The sequence below is a fragment of the Aquarana catesbeiana genome, linkage group LG01 (assembly GCF_042186555.1).
Source record: "Aquarana catesbeiana isolate 2022-GZ linkage group LG01, ASM4218655v1, whole genome shotgun sequence".
Classification (NCBI taxonomy): Eukaryota; Metazoa; Chordata; class Amphibia; order Anura; family Ranidae; genus Aquarana; species Aquarana catesbeiana.
In genome coordinates this window covers 313,281,409-313,306,460 of record NC_133324.1, presented here as the reverse complement: position 1 = coordinate 313,306,460, position 25,052 = coordinate 313,281,409, and the positions used below count along the sequence as shown (strand labels likewise).

Genomic DNA, 25,052 nt, shown 5'->3' with positions numbered 1-25,052 from the left:
GGTGGACTTTTCAGCATCAAAGGTCCGACAGTCTTTCTGACGGACTTTCGAAAGACTTTTGACGGACTTCCGACGGACTTTCGAGCGAACTTGCCTACACATGATCACACCAAAGTCCAACGGATTCCTATGTGATGACGTACGACCGAACTAAAATAAGGAAGTTGAAAGCCAGTAGCCAATAGCTGCCCTAGCGTCGGGTTTCGTCTGTTGGACTAGCATACAGACGAGCAGATTTTTCGACCGGACTCGAGTCCGTTGGAAAGATTTGAAACATGTTCCAAATCTAAAGTCCGTCGGATTTTCGACCGAAAATGTCCGCTGCAGGTCCGATGAAGCCCACACACGGTCGGATTGTCCGAAGGATTCGCCCCGTCGGACCAGTCCAGTCGAAAAGTCCGCCCATGTGTACAGGGCATTACATTGTCACTTTTGTATCTACTTTGTTTTAATATCTGTAGATCAGATGGACGAGTTTCAATCTGCTTATGATGTCAGTTAAAGCAACCTGACAAGTAAAAAAAAAAATAGCAAAATAAAAGTTTTTTAAACCACTTCCTGTTATAGATAATATTTGCACGATTTAATATTTTTTATTCTCGATATAGAGATGTGAGAAAGCCAACCTAAAAAAAATGTATTTTTGAAAACAGCACTACACCATTTGCTGTACATAAAAAATAGTTGAGAGACACTACCTTAAGAAAAAAAATTGAGCAGATATACGTTGAAGTTGAATCTGTTTGTCTTGTTTATTTGGATGTAGGGATTCAAATTGTTACTTTAGAAAATGCTGAGAGCTGCAGTAGGTCTGACATATTTGGCATGAGGTGGCGGAGTGAGGCAATCTGAACATGCTGACCCAAAGGTAATCACTAATCTTCTGAAAATGAGCTGTCGAGCTGTAAGGCAGACCAGTGTCTGATGGGCTCAGTGGATGCCCAGCTCACCCTATTCATGTGAACTCTGATGGAGACAATGCGATAGACACACTTGCTGCCTCAGCACCTGTGTACTCTAAAGCTCTATTCATTGCTATCATATATATATAAGGTACACTACTAGAGCAGGACATGGACATTTGGGAAAACAGTCAGCAGAAGAGGTACAGTGTTTTCCCTCCATCTGACGGTGGGGTTGGCATATCTCTGGATTTCTACTTATTCTTGACCTTGGGATGATGATTTTAATCTGTGCTCTCAATTTTCTTTATGCTTTGGCTGAAGCCTGTTTTATTACCTTCTGCTGTGGCTGTCCTCCATGGAGGACGGAGCTGACGGAGCTGAACTGGTACTCAGTGTAAAGCGACCAGCACAGTTGTTTCCTACCAGCCAGTATATGATAATTGGGACCCTCAATGTACGAGCTCCATGCACCACTTTTTAAGGAATTGACTCAGGCCTCACTTATAATTTTAATATTTAGGGATTGTTTTTGTGGGGTTTTTTTAGGTTTTAAAAATGAAACATGAGAAATGTGTAATAGTGTTTTTATGGAAGTGTTAGAGTGTGAACCAAGGAAACAATGTTAATATGTACGGATTGCATTCATTACATACTGGTCTTAGTCAATGAAAATGTGTTGTGGGTATTATTGTTATCACAGATGGTGTATGCAATATTTGGTATTAGGATGATTTTAAAAAGGCAAATGGGCAGTGATTGTAATGATTACTTAAAGTGTTTGTCAGTCAAAACTTTTTTTTCTAGTTTTACATGGGAAAAGATGAATATTTGTTGGATATTTAGAAAAAAATACCCTCACTTCCTGTCCTGCTAACACCGGACAGAGAGGAAGAGAGGGAAAATCTCTAGACAGACAGAAATAAAAATCTTATAGGGGTTCTAACACTCCCTGATTCTACTGAAGAAAAGCATTTTTATTTCTATCTGTGATGTTCCCTCACTTCCTGTCTGGAAAAAAACAGTGTCAGCAAGAAAAGGAGTGAGGGTAAATCTCTTTGATGGTGCTCTGAATAGCAGTAAAACCTTACAATGGTTGTAATCCATCTTTACTTTATCCAAAACTATGACATTTTTTTTAGCCTGGACATACACTTTAATGATGGCAGTGGATTGTTGACTCACCATTACTCCTAGAATTTTGTGTTGGCATATTTGTATTGAGTCAGACTCAATACAAACTTGTGTCCATTACAATGAACACTGACTTTTTTCTTCCAGCTCTTTACTGAAAGTAGATTTACAAAAACAATAATTATGAGGTTAGTGCAAAATCAAAATGAACATCATCTTCAACAAAATCTGATGAGCATTATAGTTAATGAATAGTCAACATTTTATGACCTACTTGAACAGCTGTTAAAGTGGTAGTAAAGTCCCATTGGACACTACTACCTACAGATAAGCCTATAATAAAGCTTACCTGTAGATACAAGGAATATCAACTAAACTTGCACCATTTAGGACAGGAGTAGGCAACCTCGACACTCCAGCTATGGTAAAACTACAAATCCCATCATGCCTCTGCCTCTAGGAGTCATGCCTGTGATTGTCAGGGTCTTGCAATGTCTCATGGGACTTGTAGTTTCACCACAGCTGGAGGGCCAAGGTTGCCTACCCCTGATTTAGGAGATATTCAGTGTCTCTGAAGCCGGTGAAGTCACCAGCACATGCAATCTGAAAGAATGGCTTGGGTATGTACCGTAAACAGTGACTCCCACAACGTCATAGCGGCTTGGCCATTCAAACGACCGAAGCATGCACACCTAGAAGGAGGATCGGTGAATATAGAAGCCCTGTCAGCGGTGACAGCTCCCCGCTGGAGGGCTTTGTTTCAAGGTTAGCTTTTCATAATGTGTTTGTATGCGATGCATAATAGCACATTATGACTTTACCTTACAGGGAGAAGATTTTATTTATTTATTTTAGTTACCTTTACTACTGCTTTAATGGTGAAATGGCCTTTTTAAATTTGTAATCTTATGCTTAGTAATGATACAATCATAGGCATGTGCAGGGGGTGTGCTATGTGCGGTGCTGATTCCCCCTACTGCCCGGTGTCCCCCCCTTGTTTTCCCCCTCGCCCCACAATGCTGCTGGCTTCTCTCCTCTCCTTTCCCCCCAGCTGCTGCGGGGGGATGTTTCAAGATGGGGAGCGGGGGAAGGGGCTAGTAAAATATGTCATTTACCGACCCCTTCCTTTTCTAAATGAACACAGTGAACACACTCGCTCACTGTGTCCATTCATAACTAAAGCATAATAAACTGTTTTTACTATGCTTTAGTTTGTGAATGAACAGGAAGCTGCTCAGAACAGAGCACTTCCCATTCATTCACTATTCAGTGCAGCTGAGGCTGCAGAGAACGACGTGTCTGTTTGAGCTTTGGGGTGTACACCCTAATGCAATAGGCTGTGCACACCTATGGATATAATAAACATAGTAGATTAGTACCTTTTTAAAATAATTTTCCGGAATTTCATGTTGAATTTACATTTTCAACCTCTGCTTCTTTTTTCCAGAATATATTATTTTACAGTTTGTGTGGTGTGCAAAGTGATGTGAGGTCTAAAAATGTTTGTAATTTCTGAAATTTAAAATGGTAACTTTTTTCTAGATTTTGAAAGAGTGGTGAAGTTATAGAATCTCTGTAAATTGTTTTTCTGTAACTCCATTCATTTTCTCTCCTGGTACTACTGTCTCCAAAAATCTAACATTTTGCAGCTGACAATGAAACAGGAGATGAGGGTTCATTTGCAAATGGAGACCCCTGTTCCAGTAAAAATGGCAATTTCCCACTTTCTGTGGAGATTTTCCCTTACTTTCTGTTGTATCTGTTGCACGGGAAGTGAGGTGAAATGTCTTTAAGGCATTTAAGGTGGGCGTAGATAATAAAAACTAGGCAGAAGTTCTAATCAAAAACTAAAAAAGTTTTACTGGAGTTAAACTTTAACTATGTTCATCCAGTTGTAGATTTATTTATAGGAAAGTCCAAGGGGGTTGCAGCATAAATGAGATTTATTGTAATTTCAAAGACAATGTGATCTATATTTAAAGTGATTGTAAACGACCACCTTGTAAAACTATCCATTCCGTTTAAAATAGAAATGAAGCAAAACATTTGTATATAGATATAAAAACACACTATACCTACCTTTATACATTCCCTCTGTCCCTTCTGTTCTTAGATCAATGGAGGAGAGCAGGCTGAGTTCCCAGCAAAGCTAGAAAACTGACCACAATGTGCTCTCCTGCTTAGTGTGGTCAGTTTTTAATAGGAAAGCAGAGGGACTTGCAGGAACACCAGGGATTTCACTCAAAGGAAGCAATACAAAGAACGAGACTTTCTCATATAGGTGCATGGTACGGGAAGCACATATCAGGAATATGAAATGTTGGGGTAACAAACACTTTAATCCATATTGACAAATTGGCCTTTACTTGGCCCTTTTAAGGCAGGGCTCTGGTTGCTAGTATTCAGTATATATCCTGCAGGTGCTGTTTACCTTTCTTTGTATATATACACAGTATATATATAAATAAGCACTGTGCAATGACATAGGGTGATAGCTAAGGCAGTGTTACTGTTTGACATTGGTACAGACATATTGTCTGCATGCAAAATGGTATCTTGAATTATTAGAATAACAACAGGTTTACATAACATGCACCTTCTATAGGTCAAAGAGAGGCAGAGTCACCCAGCATGGAGACATATTTCATTACTTATGGGAAGACCTTTTGGTCTGAAAATCTCATTAACTGGGTTAACTACAAAGCCTGCCGGACTGGACAGTTTAATGTCTAGCAACCCCTCGTTTGCTGTAAAGGTCATAAGCTTGATATTCACAGATGGTTCTCATATTTACGCCCACATCCTCTCATAGTATCTGAAATGCACTTACAAGACATTTCTTAAACAGATTTCAACGTTTAGCCATTTCTTTAATAACCACTATTCATCTGGGGTATTTCATTTACTAAATATTTATGTATTACCATATGACAAGAGAAAAAGATGGCTACAATTTGGTTTAAATATGTACAAATAATGTTTTCTGCCTGATGTATAATATACTGCACCTGCAACTATATCAGATATTCTCAATATACTTAGTAATATTACACCAAATGGGGTTAAATACAAAGTTCAGAAGTGTAAGTAACTCTAATTATAAACTCTTATTTGCTTCCTTTTAGTGTTTTAAATATACCATTCTAAAACACTTCCTATCTTAGGGCGACAATGCTGCTCCTCCATAGATACAATAGGGTGAGTGAGTGTTGTCACTCTGGGACATGAAGTGTGTTACTGGCAGGACCACCTGCAACCACATCTAAAGATGATGATGAGCTGCAAAATGTTATTGAGAAACAGATGCAGCGCTCACTTCAAGGAGCCAGGATAGCCAGGTGAGGAATCTGAATAGTCGGTGCTCTGGCTCCAAGTGTCCTCCAAACACCCAAACAGGATATAGATAGATGAATATATCACATATCTTTCATATTAAAGTCTTTAGCTACAGAATAGTGACCCTCAAACACTTATGCATTTCAGCAAATAGGCTTAATCATAGGCTATTTGCCAAATCGCGAGTTGTTTCTACTGTCACTATTCTGCAGCTGCAAAATATTACACTTTTTAATTTTTTTTAGATAGGCTTTAACTTGTGGGGATACATTCTGTATCATAATGCATAGTGAAGAAGAAGCATAGAGGTGCCTTGGTGGAAAAAAAGAGAATAATTTTTCTTGATTTTATATATTACATTGTATTTATTTCCTTACCAAGCTAGCCAAAAACTTAACCTGGCCCTATACATTACAATCTTAGGGTGTATCAACAACTATGTAGTACAAGAACCTACCTGAATGGAAATCGTAGACAGGGCTTCTACTACATGGTTATGGAAAAAGGGCATTGATTAGTGATTGCATGAGGAGAGTATTACATATTTGTGGCTAGATTTAGAATTACCCTACACCTCATAGCTAGCTGACCTTTCTCTTGATCATTTATTTACAATGCAATATGTTTAAATAGCTTTCTCGCCCTGGCTTCAGCTTACTAACCAAAGGGGGCGTTTGCAGAACACGTGCCTCCCAAAGAAAGGAATGGAGAGTCATCTATAGGATTACCAGACAGGAATGGAGCTTAGCTTTAAAAAATATCTCCCTAGCTTCTCTATCACTTAAATATCTTCTGGTAACCTCTTGAAACTGTTTTCCAGCATTATTTATGCTATGTATTTACATTATATACAGTATATATTATGTATCTTGCCCATACCACAGCACAAGAAATTGTCAGTTATCTGTTCTTTTATTGTCTTTATGGCATTTATTTTATTTATGTTCAGAAAGAAAAATACAAAAAAGGTTTTGTTTTCTATAAGTACTTTTATGGTCAAATATTGCCTATAAATATTTTATGCTTACTATTTGGCAGCCATCAGGTGGCAAGTGCAAGTCTGGTACACCAGGGTTTCAGATAAATCATTACTGGTGTGCTATGAAAGACCACCATAACAGGATTTTAGGATGCACCCACTGTGAACCTAAACCGAGGCAGGGGTTATTATTACCTATCACATGCTGGGCTTGTATGGTGCGCAGTGGTTGAGATTTTTTTCTCCTTCTTCTGAGGATTTTAGGATAAAAACACAGAGGAGGGTACACTCCCTCCCAAGCCTAGTTGTTTCAGCCTTTGGCTGAAAGCGCTGATCGGATTCTGAATGGCAGACCATTTTCGGTCATGCCCCTTTGACAGAAGCCGTTCTTCACTCTGCCACCCAATATTTTGCCCATGTATATGGCCCTTTAGGATCCATTCACACCAGCCGCTGCTTTGTATTGCAGCACAGCGGTTGGTGTGTGGTGCGGTCCATTGGGAATTACAACCCTGTACCGCACCGCTCTTTTTTATTTTTTAAACAAACTTTATTGAAATGTCACTCAAACATTTTATAAAGTTCAACTGGCCTTACGCTGCACTGAGCTAAAAAAAAAAGTAGGCACTACTCTTTTTCAGTGCACTGTGCCTGCACACCACCACAACACAATAATATGAATCGGGCACACAGGAGACAAGGCATTTTGCCTTGTCATGAGGTGGGACTGTGCTGGATTAACCACTAAGTGCAATCCCACCACATCTGGTGTGAATGGGGCCTTATTCGTCCCAGTCTGGTTCCTTGGTCTGTAGAAGCAGTTAACAATTGCAGAACTAGTGCTGGGCTTACTTATAAGACAGCCCAGCATGCACTACACACACTAAAGCATGGAAGCACCCAGTATTAAATGTCCATTTGTGAAAAGGGGATTTTGCTAAGAATAATAGTATGAATGTTAACAAAATTGATAAAAAAAACCTCTGTAGTTAGATAGTTGTCAGCTCATCAACACACCATTATTTCACTGGAAAAAAAAAACATTTTCTGGCTTTGAGAAAATGCTACCTTTGAGCTTGATTAACATAGTTACACTGTGCACTATACCATGTCACTTTTATTTTAAAATAATAGATAGTTTGTAACACTAGACTTTTTTTTAACTTTACAGGTAAATATGACTGAACCACAGAGTACCCCTGAACAAATGGCAGCTGGCAAGAGCCATGGAGGAATTGGTGGCAACTACAAGGTAAGACAGGTCACTGTTAATGTTTCCTTCAATATGGTAAAACATTGTATTTACATGATAAATGTCAGGGCATCCTTTTAAATTGGAACTCCAGGCAAACAGATAAAGACATGGTTGACATAAATATTTATCTACGGTTTTACCTGCCAAGAGAGAGTTAATTTTTGACAGCCATACTCCTGATTCACATACCTTGCTGGTTAGTAAGAAACTCTTCCTAGGTCACTTCCGTACTCATTGGACAGAGGTGATGATACTGATTCTCTCTTTAATGAAGAGACTGTGCAAGATGGAAAATATATACAATCACAAAATAAGTCGACAAAGTCACAACTCAACTGTGTTTATCTGCCGGTTTGGAGTTGCTAGATTTTACATCATAATCCAACTCATATGTAGTTTAAAGTAAACACAAGGAGCAATTCAACCATTCCAAAATTTCAGAATTGTCCAGAGTAATGGCCCGTACACACGATCCGAATATTGTACGACTTTTTTAGCCTAATAGTTGCAAGTAGAAATTGAATAGGTTACTAAAGTCAAGAAAATTTTTGTACGAAAGAAAAAAAAAAAATCGGAAGTGATGTCATGTATTTTCGGACGACAACTGTACTGACTAAACAAAATCGTACAAGGAAAATTTTCGTGCTTGTCCGATCGAATAATATTGGATGAATTGTTGTGATCGGCTCTCAAAAGCTGAGTAGTAATGATCCGATTATCGTACGATCGCGTCGAAATCGGTATTTTTCATCTGATTTTTGGATTGTGTGGAAAAAGAAAATCTTCTGAATGAATGCCTAATCCCCATCTCCAAGAACAACATAAAGCAAAACTTCACTCTCTCAGTCAACATTGACTATTTTTAATCCTCATGCTGCTAGGAAAGTATATCATATTTACTTGTGCAAAACTTTTTTTTACATTTCTTCAGTTACCTCCTGGTTTCCAGGCCTAGGCAAATGATGTCAATCATCCCAGAAGTCTTCAGGAGAGGAGGAGGGGTTTCATTAGCTAAGCACACCCTCCTTCCTGTGTACCTGAGCTAAGGCAGATGGATTCCAGGAAGTAAGTGCTACATGAATCATGTGCCCTTACTCAATATGGCCACGGCCAGAAATGCTAGGGGGAGTTTTTCAAAGTGATTTCTCAACAAAATAAAGCATGGAGACATGGCTGAGTAGGAGAGTTTGCTTTGAATATTAAAAATTAATTATAAAACATTTTTGGTTTGGGGTGCTCAGATGCAGTGTAGTTCTGCTTTAAAGTGATAATAAACACCCCCATGTGTTTTTTTTAACTCTCTAGCTGTATTGCCAGGTTATGTTCAAATAGCATACTCACCTGCACAGAGAATCCAGCATTGTCCCACTGTGATCCACTGTTTCAGTAATATAGCCCGGACAATGCTCTGCCATCTTGGTCCTCTTCAGCTAGCTACCTCTTCTAGGTTCCAGCAGCCAGCTCTGGATGACACACTGGGCCCACCCTCTAGCTGCTCTGTGTCCCTAGTCGGGCAACCTCATGGGAGATATGACACGAGTATCTCAGTAGGCTGCAGAACCAGGACACATTATTCTGGCTTAGACTAGAATGGCGGCAGGGCCAGGACAAAAGTAATAAAAAAAAAATATATATAAACAAAATAAAAACCCATTTGTGATTTTGAGGGGAAGAGTATTGAAAGGAACAAACTCCATTTTTGGAGTCAAGTTCCACTTTAAACAAGCATACAAACATTACAAATATTTGTATTCCAGTTATAGATGCAAAATATAAGTATAATCTAGGTATTTCAATTTAATCTACCCCAAATCTTTTTTATGTTATCTTTGTCCAATCTGAATTATAGTGTAAATCATACTGATAGTGGAAGGTTATGCACTCTGAGCCAGCCTTTACTGCATTTTTGCTATACTTTTCCATCTAATATGTTTTTAGTCAATGCAAGATGGAGAGGAAAGTGATTAGGAAGGTAAAAATCATGGTAGCAACCCTGTGATGATGGTGTGCTTAGTGGAATAAACAATATTTAAAGACAGCCGCAAAGAAAAAAAAAAGTTGAGTACGTGAGAGCCCTTATGGTGTACTACTGGTATATGAGTGAGTTTATGCTCAAAAGAGATACAGAAAGCAGAAAACCATAACTTGAGAGAATGCAAGTGGCTATTTTTTACATGGCAGCTGCAGCTTAGGTATAATTGCTAGTACAAGGAGCAGACATGTATCATTAAAAAAAAGCCACTGGAGAAAATAAACGTGTTTACAGTAGTTGTCGCTACCATAAAACCTGTATATTGGCATTTAGGTACAAGTAACATGCCCATTGATTCAGGCTTGGAGGTTACCAGTAGGGACAATCAGGGGACTGTGGACAGGAGATAGCCAGGGACAGTACAGTACTGGGATTGGGAAACGAGTCCAGATGTAGTCATATAAACTTTGCTGCATTGCTTCCTCCCTGTTCTCTAGATACACTTATGTAATGCCTAATTTTTGCTGGAATTGCTAGCCTGACCAAAAAGATTATTCAGACATTTAGATAAACTGTTATGTTTTCTGGTTTAGTAAAACATCTTGAATGCAAAATGTTACCTTGTGATGTCCTTAGGCACACGCTTATAAGTATCTTGTGTAGCATAGGTGTAGAACAGCCTTTCTCAACCTTTTCAACACAGAGGAACCCCTAAAATAACTTTCCAGTCTCAGGGAACCCCTGCTTAAAATAACTACCGTATATCTACAAATCAAGATATATTTGTGATGTCAGTGGGTAGAACGCTCCTTACACTTGTGGTCACTGGGAAGAATTGCCCCCTTACAGATAGCTAAAAACTCAAAGGTCAAACAACCTCTGGAGAGGAAACCTAGGGTTCCACAGAACCCTGGTTGAGAAACTCTGGTGTAGAATATCTAAAACATTGTTGTGTTTGTGCTGTCCTCTGCACAATCAATAGAACAAGCTGCAGAAAATTGTTTACTTTTCTATATAGAATTAGGAAACAAATTGTTAGAGATGGTGGTGTAAACTATGAAAGACACTGGTGGTAACGAGGAGATAACCTGGACACCAAAGTAGAGTACAAATTGAAAGTGTATAAAAAAAGCATTTTTTGGTTTGGATAGGAGTAGGGAAAGGTTAGTACCTCTGACAAGTTTTTATTGCTGTATGTGTCCCCAATGGGGTAAGCCACCCTTCTATTTGTGACCACTACCACTGAAAAATAAATTGAGGGGAAGTCAAAATTTTTACAGATGTCACCAGAGCAAGAGGTGAAGTTAAAGCCTAACTCCAGATTTGCTATTACTTTAAATAGTTTGTTTAGGCCAGGCTGGCTGGCCTGTGTTTCAACAGCAGTATGGGGACTTCCTATCCCATTCCTGGAACAAAATCGAATCGGTCTGAGCACTGTTTTGCCATTCACAGGAGACCTTGTATTTTTATGAATGAATATAAGCTTTCCTCTGATTGGCTAAGCTGGAGAAGCTGGTGGATAATATTGTGTTCTCCAGCCGTTCAGAAGAAAACTTGTATTTATAATATTGTATTCATTGATTGATAAAATACAAGGCTTCCTGTGAATGGCTGAGCAGTGCTCAAACCAAATTGATTTGGTTCCAAGAACGAGATGGGAAGTGTCTGTACTGTTGCTGAAACACATCGCTGTATTCTGTATGTAGTTGATGCTACTTATAGTTTATATAGCGCTGACAGCAGGTGCACGTGTTAATGAAGACAATGGTTAGTTTGAGCCAGCTTGGATTAAACAGTCTATTTAAAGTGATGGGAAAGCTTGAATTAGGCTTTAAATTATCCAAAGGGGATGCCTGTTCTGATGATAACATGTCTAATATTTCATTAATATAGGTATTTTCATAGTTCCAACAATTTATGCAGAGCTTTACAAACTGTACAGTCACAAAAATCCCTATCTTCAAGGAGCTTACAATCTAAGGTCCATAATTCACATGCATACATACATGTACTAGGGCCAATTTAGACAGGAGCCAATTAACCTACCAGCATGTCTTTGAAGTGTGGGAGGAAACTGAAGTACCTGGATGAAAACCCACACAAATACAAGGAGAGCATGCAAGCTCTATGCAGGTATTGGTGTCAAACCAATGGCCATAGTGCTACCAGACAGAAGTGCTAACTATTACACCACTTACGCAATGGGAACACCTGTTCCAATGACAACTGTTCTACACTTTGTAGAAACAATAACCTGATAGGAGGTTTAACCCTTACCTTACCTTACCTACTAAACAAAACAAAGATTTAGGTATACATAATAAAACAGACCTTTCTTTGGTAACTGGAATTCTGATGACAGAAAACATAATTTGTTTGAATGCTAGCATATGTGCGCAAGCACATGCCCTAGCCGTTGGCATAGGGGACCAGTCTAACCTGTTTCACAACAGAAGTCTTTGCATACATTAAGACATGTCTATGGTGGATTCATAGCCTTGTCAGGGCACCCTCTGTAACTTGGACAGCTTTAATTATTATTGAGAATATTAACACGCAAACATATGCAAGCTTTCATTGAACTGAAAATGTACCTAGAATTCAACCCAGGACACCCTATGGATGCTACACAACAGGATTGATTTACTAAAAGCAAATAGGAAATAGGAAGGGAAGTGTCATTTTGCAAGGTAATTATCCCCAGAGCTTAGCGAATGTGGTAAATTTCACTTTACAAAGAATATCCAATCAGGTGCAAGGAAAAATGCATTTTTTAATTGCATGTGATTGTACGATGGAAGCCTTGCAGAGCTTCACCTCTTTCTTTAAGCTGGGGGAAATTCCTTTGCAAAGTGATCTGCTTATTTACCTTTATTTGCCCTTAAGTAAACTCCAAAAAAGCCTAGAACCGAAACAAAGCACGACTGAAGGCTTTTCACATACATGAATACAATGTAACAAGCAAGAAAATTAGTGTCCCCCCAATCTCCCACACATTTCCTTTCTAAATTCAGAACTCACTAGATTCAGGAAGTTTTCTGACTGATCCCCTTTGGTTAATATACTTATGTTCTATTTTATTTTGTTAATACTTGTTTTATTATAAGTTATAGAGACTAAGTTTCAATGTGAAGTAAGCATTTTCTGAATTCATGCGAAGTAAGCATTTCTGAATTCAGAAATTTTATATATATATATATATATATATATATATATATATATATATATATATATATATATATATATATATATATATATATAATTTCTGAATTCAGAAATGCTTATATATATATTTTTTTTTTTTTTGTAGATACTTTTTATTTTTTTTTTAGTATTGTAAAATGTGTTGAATTTCTTCATGAGTATTTTTAGCAGGTGGTCAAATACACAGCATCATCATCCATTCACAGATCAGTTCATATGGATCTGTAAATGGAAGACTACAAACTTCATCTTACACCACAGCAGAGGAACTCATCGATAGAGCACAAGTGAGGTAATGCCACTGCACTTGTAGTCTTCAAATCCATTGATACCTTCTCCAGCTACATAGCTGAGAAATCTTACCTCTGTATGGACTGGAGGCTGGAAGAATAATCTGCAGGAGCCTGTACATTGCACCCGTTATCCGCCGATTGCATTCACATTTGCAGGCTCCATTGCAAAAAATAATTAATGCGTATTTTTCTTTTTCAATATGGGTTGCATTTAATCATTTATAATATTTCTTCTATTTATAAATGTTAGCACACAAGATTAAAAAAAAAATCACAAAAGTGTCACACATAATGGGATTCAAATGGAAAAAGTGTGGATATTGGGTGAAAGGTTTATAAATAGACCATATGGGGTTGTTTAACTAAAACTGAAGAGTACAAAATCAGCTGCCACTCTGCATAGAAACCGATCAACTTCCATTTTTTTTTTTGTCAAAGCTTATTTGAACAAGCTGAAGTTAAAAGCTGATTGGTTACCACGCAGAGCTGCACCAGATTTTCCACTCTCCAGTTTTAGTAAATCAACCCCACTGTGTTACAGTATGTTTCTTTTTGAGATTCTCAGTAATGTGTGCAATAAAATGGAGGAAGTGGTTAGGTAAAATCACAACTTCTACAGTTTCTTACCTTCTTTAGAATTTTTAACATCTATTAAAGAGGCCATGGTTGATAAAAAGGTTGTAGTTTAGGAGAACTGTTTTTTCACATTATTTGTGCACCTTTAAACTTTTTTTACATTAATCAGTGCTTTTTCTTGGTCTGTATTATATTGTTTTAGTATTAGATGGGTTAAACCCCTGCTAGGTTTTTTGTTGCTGTCTGTATTCAATTGATGATGTTTTCCTTAACTTCCCTGCTCAGGGACACCACAGGGAGTAGGAGAAAAACTCTTCAAAGGGAGATCTATTCCCCACTTAAAAAAGTGGCATTAATGGAAGATTTCCCCTCTATTCCTGTTTCAGTGACAACTGTAAAAGTTTTGATTTTCCATGACTCTGTCTAGATGACAATTGTCAGCAGGACTTAAAAAAGAGTGACAAAGACAGCAAAAAAAAAAGAAAGAAAGATAGATATTCTAATCCTTGCCTACTAGCCCTAGTAGGTTTGCATATATGTTATAGTCCATGGCAGATAATAATTGATTTGATAGGATATGTGTATCTTCAAAATAAAATTTGAATGTTGCTCCCCCTTATAAAAGGTTAATATGCTATGCAGACCTTAGCTGCATTTTAATACAGTAGTTTTATTTCCCATGGACTGCCCATTACCATGTACTGTTTTTTCACATCTATGTCCTCTCCAGCCCCAAATGCTTATTAAGAAAACATACATTGTCCTTAAATAGCTATCAAAAGCAATGTCAGTTCCAAGAGCTTGCACAAAGCATGTTTATCTTTTTTACAAGCAGATGGGACTGAATGGTGCATAGAAATAAAAAATTGTGATTGGGAGCAGGCAATTTTGTGTGATTTGGGCTGGGGCCAAATGAAAAATGTCGTTACCATTACCCTACAACCCAACAAATATATAATGGGCCATCAAGCCTCAATTTGAAGGAATAAAGATAATGAAGCTATGCTCAGAACGTCAAAACCTGCCACTGGATCAGACCAAGTTTGCACTCTTCCCATTAAGTTGTTCACATATTGTATTGTGAGTAAACTCCGGAGGGAACAAAACATATTACTTGCTTGGGTATCTGGATCATAAATCCTTTATATCCATCCAGTGTTGGCCAAGAAGAAAAGGTGTTTTCATTTTCCAGGGGCAAGCACGTCACTGACATCAATAAGCATGACATGTTTTGAAACTTATATACATATTACTTTTATTTGAACATATAGGACATAATATGTTGGTTATATTTGGTCTCCGATGGTTTATATATCCAGTAGTAGGATCTCCCCATGACAGTATATTCTGACCTCAGTAACATCATTATGAAGACAGACAGGGTAATATCTTTGCTCCTGCTTTATTTTCTAAAGAGAGAGTGATGCATCCTTGTACAGCTGTAGCAGATGGTAAGAGCTGGTATCTCAGTTGCAGAGATCTCCATACTACACACACTATCTCACCCAAGCAAATAAAAAAAAAGAAAGAAAGATGACAAAAACAGCTATTTCTGTTTTATTTTCCTTCAGATCACACTCTTTGAGTTTGAAAATTTCCAGGGTAAGAAGTGTGAGCTCACTGGGGAGTGCCAGAACTTATCAGAGAAAGGACTTGAGAAAGTTGGATCCATCCAGGTGGAATCTGGACCGTGAGTAGATTATTATCATACAGGATTGCACAGTGCTTTACAAAATAAAGGGATTCAATACAATTAAAATACGAATCAATACAAGAGGATTAGGAGGGCTTTGCTCATGAGAGCTTACAATCTAAGGGGTCATACTGTGATGAATAGGACACAGAAAACGTCAACCAAACATTACACTGTAGCATTGATCTAGTAAATAGAGGATGAAAGAATTCATCTTACGTTTCCTAATGTCACCCCACAGCCAATCTGATATATGAGGTGTACATGTAACAGTGCTACTGACCTTTCATGTCACCATCTCTGTCTGTTTGCTATGAACTCCAAACACTCATCTCATTACTCATTTATATAAGATTTTCTGAGGTGCTTTACTGTGTACAATGACCCACTCACACCATTGCCTTATCTGAATATAATCAATAAGCCACACAAAGACATTGGTGGCATTTTATGAAGGGTTGATTGGCCCCCACTAGTATATTTTTGGGTGGTGGAATAAAAATGCCAGGAGGCAATCCTTATGAAGAGAAGAAATATATAGAAAACCCTGTGATAATAGTGCATCTTGTAATAGCCTTGGACCCCAGTAATTTAATTGCATTACAAAGCAATTACCCATCCAAGGACCTCTTACAGATTTGTCAGGAATATGAATTCTATGACCCTAGTGCGTAAATCAGAAGCTATGTGTCTTTGGTTCTTAGGTAGTAATAGATCAGTACAGAGCTGTATGCGTTACCACGAATGACACTGCATTAAGTCATTGTTTTGACAGTTAAATTAGTCGTATATTTCTCCCTGTGCTGGGTCTTGACTTTTTATAAACTTAGTGTTGCTTTTGGTTGTAAATATCTATGTCATCTGTGTTTACTGGAAAAGGGTTTATGGCAGGACATAATTAATAACTAAACTGGTAGAACTAATGGCTGTGTATATTCAAGACCATTTAAAGTATAAATATTCATACATACATCAGCCGAGCTCATTGCCAGATCACATTACGGTTGTGAATAAAAAGTACCCCGTTTCTGATGGAATATAAAAAAAAACGGTGCTCCTAAGCTCATACGTGTGCCCTAAAGCCATAGTGGGTGTTCACACTAATAGGACAGAAGAGTCTGTTCTTTTTAATTAGACAGTTTGGTAAGAACACTGTGAAAAGATCAGGAACATTTACTGGCATCCATAAAATGCAGTCTGAATTTAAATTCTCATATTTGCCTTTTGCTATAGAGGAGCCTAATATCTATCTTTTAAATAAATAAAGACCCAGATCAGTTGATTAAAAAGGGTACTGGCAAGCAGTATGAGATAACCATTGTTCCATATGTCATGTTACTCAGTCTTAAAGTATTGTAATCTGTCATTTTCGTGATATTGCTAATCACCACAGATAGCAAGGTGTTTCATGAAACGCCAGTGGTGTTCACAGCATGAGCATACATTATTTTGTATAGCACATGTTTATAAAGAGTAGGGTAGACAGGACATAAATAAAAGCTAAATTGGTAAAACTAATGATTTTGGACTTAAAGCATTTGTTACCACAACGCTTTATATTCCTGATATGTGACTGCTGTACCATGTATTTGTATGAGAAAGTATACTGTTCTCTTTGTATTGCTTCCTTTATGTGAAACCCCTGGTGTCCCTGCCAGTCCCTCTGCTTTCCTAATAAAAACTGACCACACCAAGCAGGAGAACACACTGTGGTCAGTTCTCTAGCTATGCTGGGAACTCAGTGTGCTCTCCTCCAATGATCAGACTTGTTCTGACATGCCTCCGCTGCACAGCCATTCACTGGAAAGCTCAGTATGCTGCTGCTTCTCCTCCTCCCCCCCAGCTTTGATGCAGCTGAGAACAGAGGGAATGTGATCACCTTTAAAAAAAGGCAAAAAGGTATTTATTATGTTTCTTTTTATATCTATACAAAAATGTTTTGCCTTTGATTGTTGTTGATTGTTGTTGAGCTGCTCATTTTCTGTAGTGCTGGGACTGACGCAAATTCTCATGCAACTCACCTAATGGATTACAGTGACACATTAACAGCTAACATTTCACTCCACTTGTCTCATTTAGAAGAGGGAAACTTTGGCCAGGTCACATAGGAAATCTCCAGAATCTCTGCTCATTACCACCTACTAGACATACCCCTAAACAGTTCAACCTTTACCCAAGCAATACATTTGGTGGTGGGACATTATCGGCATCCAAAGTAAAGTGCATGCAAAAGGTAGCAATGAACTTCTCTGAATTGCTGACTTTTGGTCTTATAAGTATATAGTTGGAATCTCTAATTATATCTGTTCAATAAACTGCACTATATTAAAATGTGTGTTCTTGGGGTTAGATACTATAACAGGCATAAGCTATTGTAGTGCTTTACTTGCACAAAACTGCATAGCGTATGACTTTAAAAAGGAGCTATGTGTCACTACTTACATAAACCTAGAGTATATAATCATTTTGTTTCTCCTCTGGCTGTAGATGGCTCAGCTTTGAACGTCAAGCATTTGGTGGGGAACAGTTTGTCCTGGAGAAGGGCGACTATCCACGATGGGACACCTGGTCTAACAGCCACAGAAGTGACTATGTGATGTCCATCCGTCCCTTGAGCATTGTGAGTTTGGTAATAAACTGCTGTTTAAGGGAACACTGTACTGTAGTTAAAACAAGAAATGGAGGTAACTAGTGCAAAACACACTTTGATTATGCACAATGGAAGCCCTATGAGTTATCTCAGGTATTCATGGGCAACATGAAGTGAAAACACTTAATCAAACAGGCTATAAAAAGTCCATGAGTCCAATTGGTGGCTAATGTTGGCAGCTGTCGTTAGAGATAAGCCAACTTGATGAAAACAAGTAAAAAAGACAAAGCAGGAAGCGCCCCCTGAGTGTAGAATTAGAATGAACAGATTTAATCGCAAGGTTAAAAACACTCACAGTAACAAAGTAAAAAACAGGCTCATCTGGTGCATGGGGGGGGGGGGCACTCCAATCCATCCCACGGATATCGCGCTGCACACAGAGAACACTGGTGCTGTGAAGAAGCTGGAAGGTGTCCAGAGAAACCGGAGAGCCGCCATGGACCACATGGTGGATGTGACGTCTCCAGAGGCGGCCAGGAAAAATGCAGGAAGAGTCACTCTAATGAACAGGCTACCCGCTCTGAGCTACAGCTCCTTCTAAAGGCCTGGGGCTGTATAGCTTAACAATCTATTTATAATGGAGTGCTGGCTGTGGGACTACTATAGCCAGCAAGTCCATAAATAGCAAGCAGCAATATCATGGCAGCAAATAACAGTTAGAAACATAAGATAACAAGTGGTAGGGAATAGTATACTAATTTGGCAAAATAAAACAGCATATTAAGAAGCATATATTAAAAAAAAAATGTTTGTGTGTATATATATATATATATATATATATAAGCATATATAAAAAAAATATAAAAAATATAGCAAAAAAAAAAAATTAGAGGATAAAAACAGTTTAGACAGTAATTAACTTTTTTGCATTTTGAACCACAGTTAAGTTAGAAACATGAACAAATGCCAGGAGTGGGTAATATGTAGAATAACTCAGAGCAAGGAATGAACCTCATTTTCTTCATTTAACTCTCTGGGCGTGAGGGTACACTACCCAGGGAATAAATCCAGAAGGTTTTGAGCTGGCACAGGAGTTTAAAATGCTCGGCCAGGGAGAAAGTCCCAGGCACTGCAACCTTGCAATTAAATCTGTTCATTCTAATACTACACTCAGGTGGTGCTTCCTGCTTTGTCTTTTTTCTTTTGTACTGTAGTTAAAGAAGTGCATAATAAGTTTATATAGTAAATGTTAATTAAAAGGAATGAAGAGAAAAGCATAACTTAAAGAGGAAGTAAAGCCTAATGGGTTTTACTTCCTTTTTTATTCCCTGCAAAGTAAAAGCATAATGGGCTAGTATGCATTGCATACTTGCCCATTATGTGGCACTTACCTGCAAACAAAGCCTACGCTGTCCCTGCTGGAGGCCACATGCATCTTCGCCCCTCTTCCTTCCGGGGCTACGGACTCCAGAAGTCGCATGATGTCACTTCCGCCATTTCTTTATAACACATGCGCCGATTACATCATCGGCGCAGAACAGAGTAAATATCTCCTAAACGGCGCACATTTAGGAGATATTTACTGTACCTATAGGTAAGCCTTATTATAAGCTTACCTATAGGTACAAATTGAAAATGGAGGTTTACAACCACTTTAACAATCATAGCACTAATTTAAGGAAAAACTAGATGGTTTTGCCATGACATCAGTTGCTGTATTGGTTGCTGCATTTCACATTTCCTAACTCCACAAACAGACTAAGTTCATACTTAAGCGACTAGGAGTCGTGGCAAAACAGGCGATGTGCATTTGGGTGGCATTCATCCTGAATGACACCCCAAACACGGTGCAATTTTCCAGCGACTGTTGCACAACAAAACAAGCAAGAATCATGCCAAAATATGCGTGTAAAATTGTGACTGGTCAGGGCCAAAATTTGGTTTCTGAGCTTCTTTGTCATGACAAATGCGCATAGGGCAGCCCATTAAAGTGAATGGGCTGCCTTATGCACGACATGAGTAATTGCATGAGAATCATACACACAATTTGCGAGCGGGAACTCGAGTTCTTGTTACGTGCAGTGAAAACGTGGCCTAAAAATGGTTTAGTGTGCCAATGGCAAAGTAATAACGTTAAGAGTGCATGTTAGTTATTTCGTTTGTGATATATGTTTAGTTTATGAATAATGGAAACACACAAAGGAAAATACATTAATTTAATTAAGTGCGGGTAAAAAAACATATAACAGGCAACTCCCAGGGGTCTCAATGTAAATAAAAAAGGCTCATGCTATTTCTGTTCTCATTTTTATGGTTAGTGTGAAAATTTGACATAGAAACCAGTTTTTGGTATTCACTGGGTTTATTGATCTTTATTTATGAAAGTAACATTTATAGCACATCACATATATCCTTTAAAAAACATGACAAAAATGTAGCAGTACAAACATGCGTGGCATATACTGATACATAATCATGGAATGGTGGTCACTCAATTCAACTGTTTGAAGGCAACTATCTTACATCTATTGGAGGCCTCCATGAAGCTTTCATACAGCATCTACGTTAGGTCCCAATCAATAAGATGGATAAAAAGTTTATCTTAAGTAATATTGTGTTCCCTGTGATACAAGCAGTGCTGGGAGCATCTGCCCGCATTGCTTTTCTGTTTATACTTCTACTCCCAGAAACAGGAGAATTTAGGTGAGATAAACATCCATGTTTGTAAAAGGTGTGGGAAAAGGCAGTCAGATAGTGTCCACACATTTCAAGTTTTTATGGACACCTTTAGGCTGCTATTTTTGTTTTAAATGATCACATTTATTAATAACCTTACTAATCCAAAATCTTTACTAATATATATATATATATATATATATATATTTTTTATACAGGATAGTGCTGACCACAAAATCCACCTTTTTGAGAATGCAGGCTACAATGGAAGAAAAATGGAGATTGTGGATGACGATGTACCCAGTCTGTGGGCTCATGGCTTCCAGGACCGTGTAGCCAGCATTAAAGTTCTCAATGGAACGTAAGAACATTTAATTGACAATTTTAATTCTTGCATTCTGTTACTCACTAAAAATATAATTCACTCACATTTTGTGTGTAACAAATTAAAATACACATACACAACTTATTGTGCGCAGCATCCTGTTAAAATCTATTCAGACTTGCTTGTGAACAAATGGATAGAAAAAGGCAAACAAATGAAATGTTTACACCTATACTTCTGTACTTCGAAACATAAAGTTCACCAGTGCCCAGATTATGGACATTAAACAATTTACATATTCTTAACAAGCAGTAAAAGGGCTTTAACCACTTGCTGCCCACCCACTAGGGTTGCCACCTTTTCTTCAAGTCAAGCCCGAACACTTCAGCGTCACACAGCAATTTTTTTTTCATAGTATGCATAGATAAACTATGCATAGATGTTTCTATTAAATACAATTTCTAATCATATGAAGTCAATCACAAAAGTCCCCCTTTACATCAGAGTCCACAGAGTTCCTCCCTTAAATCAGAGTTCACAGAGTTCCCCTTTTACATCTGAATCTGCAGAGTTCCCTTTTACATCAGAACTTGCAGAGTTCCCTTTCACTGTAAGGGTGGGCTCTGCAGATTCTAAAGTAAGGGAGAACTCTGGGGACTCTAACATAAGGGATGATCTGGTGTACGGAGATGACTCTGATGTAAGGGGGAACACTGTGGCCTCTGGTGTAAAGGGGAGCTCTGATGTAGTGAGTGCTCTAAGAACCCTGATTTACCTTAGCATACTCACTTATAGGCAGGAGAGAGAAGGGTAGGAGGGGGAGATTTCAGTCACAGACAGGGATGGATAGTGAGCTCACTCATCCCTTGGCAGTCAGCACCTCTCATCCAGATGTATCTGAGACTGCTGGGCTTCAAATTTCCCATCCCTACTTTCCTTTTCTGAGGTACAGTGCTGGGGATTGAAGTGTGGTCAGACAAAGAGGGGTAGGGGCGGGAGAAAGAGGTGCAGATTGAGCCCTCTCTCCTCTCCCATTTGTGTGTGTGTTTGGGGGGGGGGGGGGGGGACTGTTAGTGCTGGCTTTGCCAGTGGAAGAGAGTGTAACAGACGCTCTCAGCTTAGACAACTGCAGCCAGCAACCCTGCTGGAAAGCCATAGTCCGGGCTGAATAATGTGTCTGGGTCTCAGACAGTCTGAAACCCGGACGCATGATTCCAAACCCGAACTGTCCAGGTGAATGCCGAACAGGTGGCAACCTTACTACCCACAGTACATTTATTGCGAACGGGCTGTGGGTGCAGGCTAGGTAATGTAACTGTTGGTTACCGTTGATCCTCCGAGTTTGTGGAGTGCATGTGCACACCCCCCTGCTGACTTGTGCTGTGATTAGATACAGCATGAGTTTATCAGCAGGTTACAGCCAATGATTATGGCTGTATACCCGCTGATCGACTGTGGCCAGTCACAGCACAGTGTTCTGTGTTTACAAACAGACAGCGATCTGGCTGTTTTTTCTCCCTGAAATCAACTCTGAGTTCAGGGAGAAATAGTAGCCAGATCTGTGACTAAGGAAGCACACATTAAACTTGTTAGGCACACAGGTAACCCCTTGATTACACCTTGATGACAACCCCTTACCAAGCAGTGTCTTTAGTAGTGTCAGTGTACAGCAGGGCTTTTTTCTCAGAGAATAGGTGCAGGAACTCCCCCTTTCCGAGTCACCCCTTTTCTCCCCCCTTACTGACCTCTGAGGACCAGTACTTGGCTCCACCCCCTACCCACCTCCCAGTACTGCCCTTTTAGAGAATACAGAACTACATATCATTTTGTGGTGCTAAGTAATTTGTATGAAAATTTTGTAATAACAAGAAAAGCAGTAAAATAGATCCCCTGCAGCCAGTAACAATAGAGCCCCCGCCAGCAACAATAGATCCCCCTAACAATAATGGACCACTCACAACAAAATTTCCCACCCAAGCAACAATAGACTCTCGGCAGCAACAACAGATAGTAACAATAGACCCCTCCCTTAACAGTAGATCTCTTCTAGCAACAACTGACCCCTCAGCAATATAAGAATCACCCTCAGCAACAGTAGGTCCCACACCAGGAACAATAGACCCCCTGCAAAAACAGATCCCATCCAGCTAGAACAAATCCCCCAGCAACCCATGCAGCACACCTCAGCACCCCCTGTCATTACATATAGTAAGTTCTGGAGGTGCTGGCACTGCATTCCCCCGCGTTCCCACTGAAAAAAAGCCCTGGTGTACAGTATTATCAATGATCAGTGTATTAGTGTCACTAGCAACATCAGTGTCATTTAGTGTCCCTCTCAGCCAGTGGCAATTAGCGCCAGATTGGCCCGCCACACTATCACAGTCACACTATAAGTCTCTGATCACTGCCATGACTAGTATAGTGTCTGTACGGATCAGAATCTTGTTCACGATCAGAACCATAATAGTGTCCCCAAAAACACAGTTTGGTTTTTACCAAAGACATGTAGCAGAATACATTTTGCCCTACATTTATGAAGAAATGTAATTTTATTTGGATATGTTTTATAACAGAAAATATTGGGGGGGGGGGGGGTTTCAAAATTGTTGTTTTTTTTTTCGTTTCAAATACCACCAAAAGAAAGCTTTATTTGTGTGAAAAAAATGATATAAATGTAATTAGCATACCGTGTTGCATAACTAAAGAATTGCCAGTTAAAGTAGCACAGTGCTGAAAAGCAAAAAATGCCCTGGTCATAAAGGGGGTAAAAGCTTCTGGGGGTCAAGTGGTAAAAACAAGACCCCTCACGTTTCTAGCTGCTTGTAATGTGAAGTAATTATCTTCCAGAGAACCTGGATAACTGCAGGGTAGCAGGGACACATTTTACTGTGGCTGACGTGACAGTATTATGGCTAGGAGTGACTTCTAAAGATTTAGAAAATGTGTTGCTGCCAGACATGCTGCAAAGGTTATGTAGAAAAAAAGTATCTATCCAGTCTGGTTTTAAGGCTAATAATCAACGTAGGTGTTACTGTGTAATTCATCTCGTATATTGGTGCACATAACACATACCTCCCAACATTTTGAGATGGGAATGAGGAACACCTACTAGCAAACATATGTAGGCATAGGACACACACCCTGCCACACCCCCTTAAAGGAGAATTAACCAAAAAAAAGTTAATTAAATCCACAAGGGCTTTTTTTTTTTACCACTACTATTCCTTTATATTGGCTTTTAAAATTTATAAATGCAGCAATTTAGAAATTGGGCGAAAGGTTTAGCACTGGGAAATACTTTGTGAAAGATAAAAAGTGCATTTTATATACAACTATATAGATCAGACCAAAATGAGGGTCAAATGAGGAGGAAAGACGGACAGAGGGACATTGCTCCAAATCAGGGACAGTCCCTCGAAATCAGGGACAGTTGGGAGCTTTGCATAACATATGTAAAACAAGGTGGTCATTTTGCCATTTGTGTATTGCTTGAAAACAACATAAGCTGACATTTGCCTTTCATCCAGTGTGTTCTTTTTTTCAGATGGGTAGGTTATGAATACCCTGGCTACAGAGGTCGTCAGTATGTCTTTGAGAAGAATGAATACAGACACTGGAATGACTGGGAAGCCAACCAGCCTCAGATTCAGTCCGTTCGCCGTATTCGTGATATGCAGTGGCACAAGCGTGGATGCTTTGCTCCTGCCCCCGTGGCTGCAGCTGCTGCTGCCCCCGCTCCAGCCCCTGCTAGTAGCTGAAGGAGAACAAAGCAAGCTCACCAGATGTCACCCTCTTCTGCTGACAAGCACGGCAAGAAGAGACGCATTACATGATTTTAAAACTTGATAACGTCTCTTTAATGTGTCAGTCTGTAATCTTAAATAAAGATTACTGCATCACTAAATGTTGTTGTTTCGTGCTGTTCTGGTGCCATGTTTTTTCTTTTTCGATTAAAGCGGTATTAAACCCAAAAGCAAATATTTATTATATTGCAGCTTACTAATTCTTAGATGTGATGGCTGCATTAGTTTTCTTTTTTTGGTTTTCTTTCTCTTATTTCTATCTGGTCATCCAGCCAGTAAGTCTGTTGTTTTTTAAAAGAATAAGCTGTCTTCCA

At 38.9% G+C, this 25,052-nt stretch overlaps 1 protein-coding gene across 1 annotated transcript; it reads left to right on the top strand.

Moving 5' to 3' along the window:
• The first annotated feature begins 957 nt into the window (after positions 1 to 957).
• CRYBB3 (crystallin beta B3) lies at positions 958 to 24,839 on the top strand. Its single transcript, XM_073629477.1, has 6 exons — positions 958 to 1,105; positions 7,523 to 7,603; positions 15,223 to 15,341; positions 17,832 to 17,964; positions 20,829 to 20,971; positions 24,480 to 24,839. Exons 2-6 carry the CDS (start codon positions 7,529 to 7,531, stop codon positions 24,691 to 24,693), a joined length of 684 nt encoding a protein of 227 aa, XP_073485578.1. The 5' UTR covers positions 958 to 1,105; positions 7,523 to 7,528; the 3' UTR covers positions 24,694 to 24,839.
• Positions 24,840 to 25,052: the final 213 nt, after the last annotated feature.

Excerpts from the sequence above, each read along its gene's own strand:
- CRYBB3 (XM_073629477.1), top strand. The coding sequence starts at position 7,529 with ATGACTGAACCACAGAGTACCCCTGAACAAATGGCAGCTGGCAAGAGC. Across the intron at positions 17,965-20,828 it reads CCATCCGTCCCTTGAGCATT|GATAGTGCTGACCACAAAAT; the intron begins GTGAGTTTGGTA and ends TTTTTTATACAG. Across the intron at positions 20,972-24,479 it reads ATTAAAGTTCTCAATGGAAC|ATGGGTAGGTTATGAATACC; the intron begins GTAAGAACATTT and ends TCTTTTTTTCAG.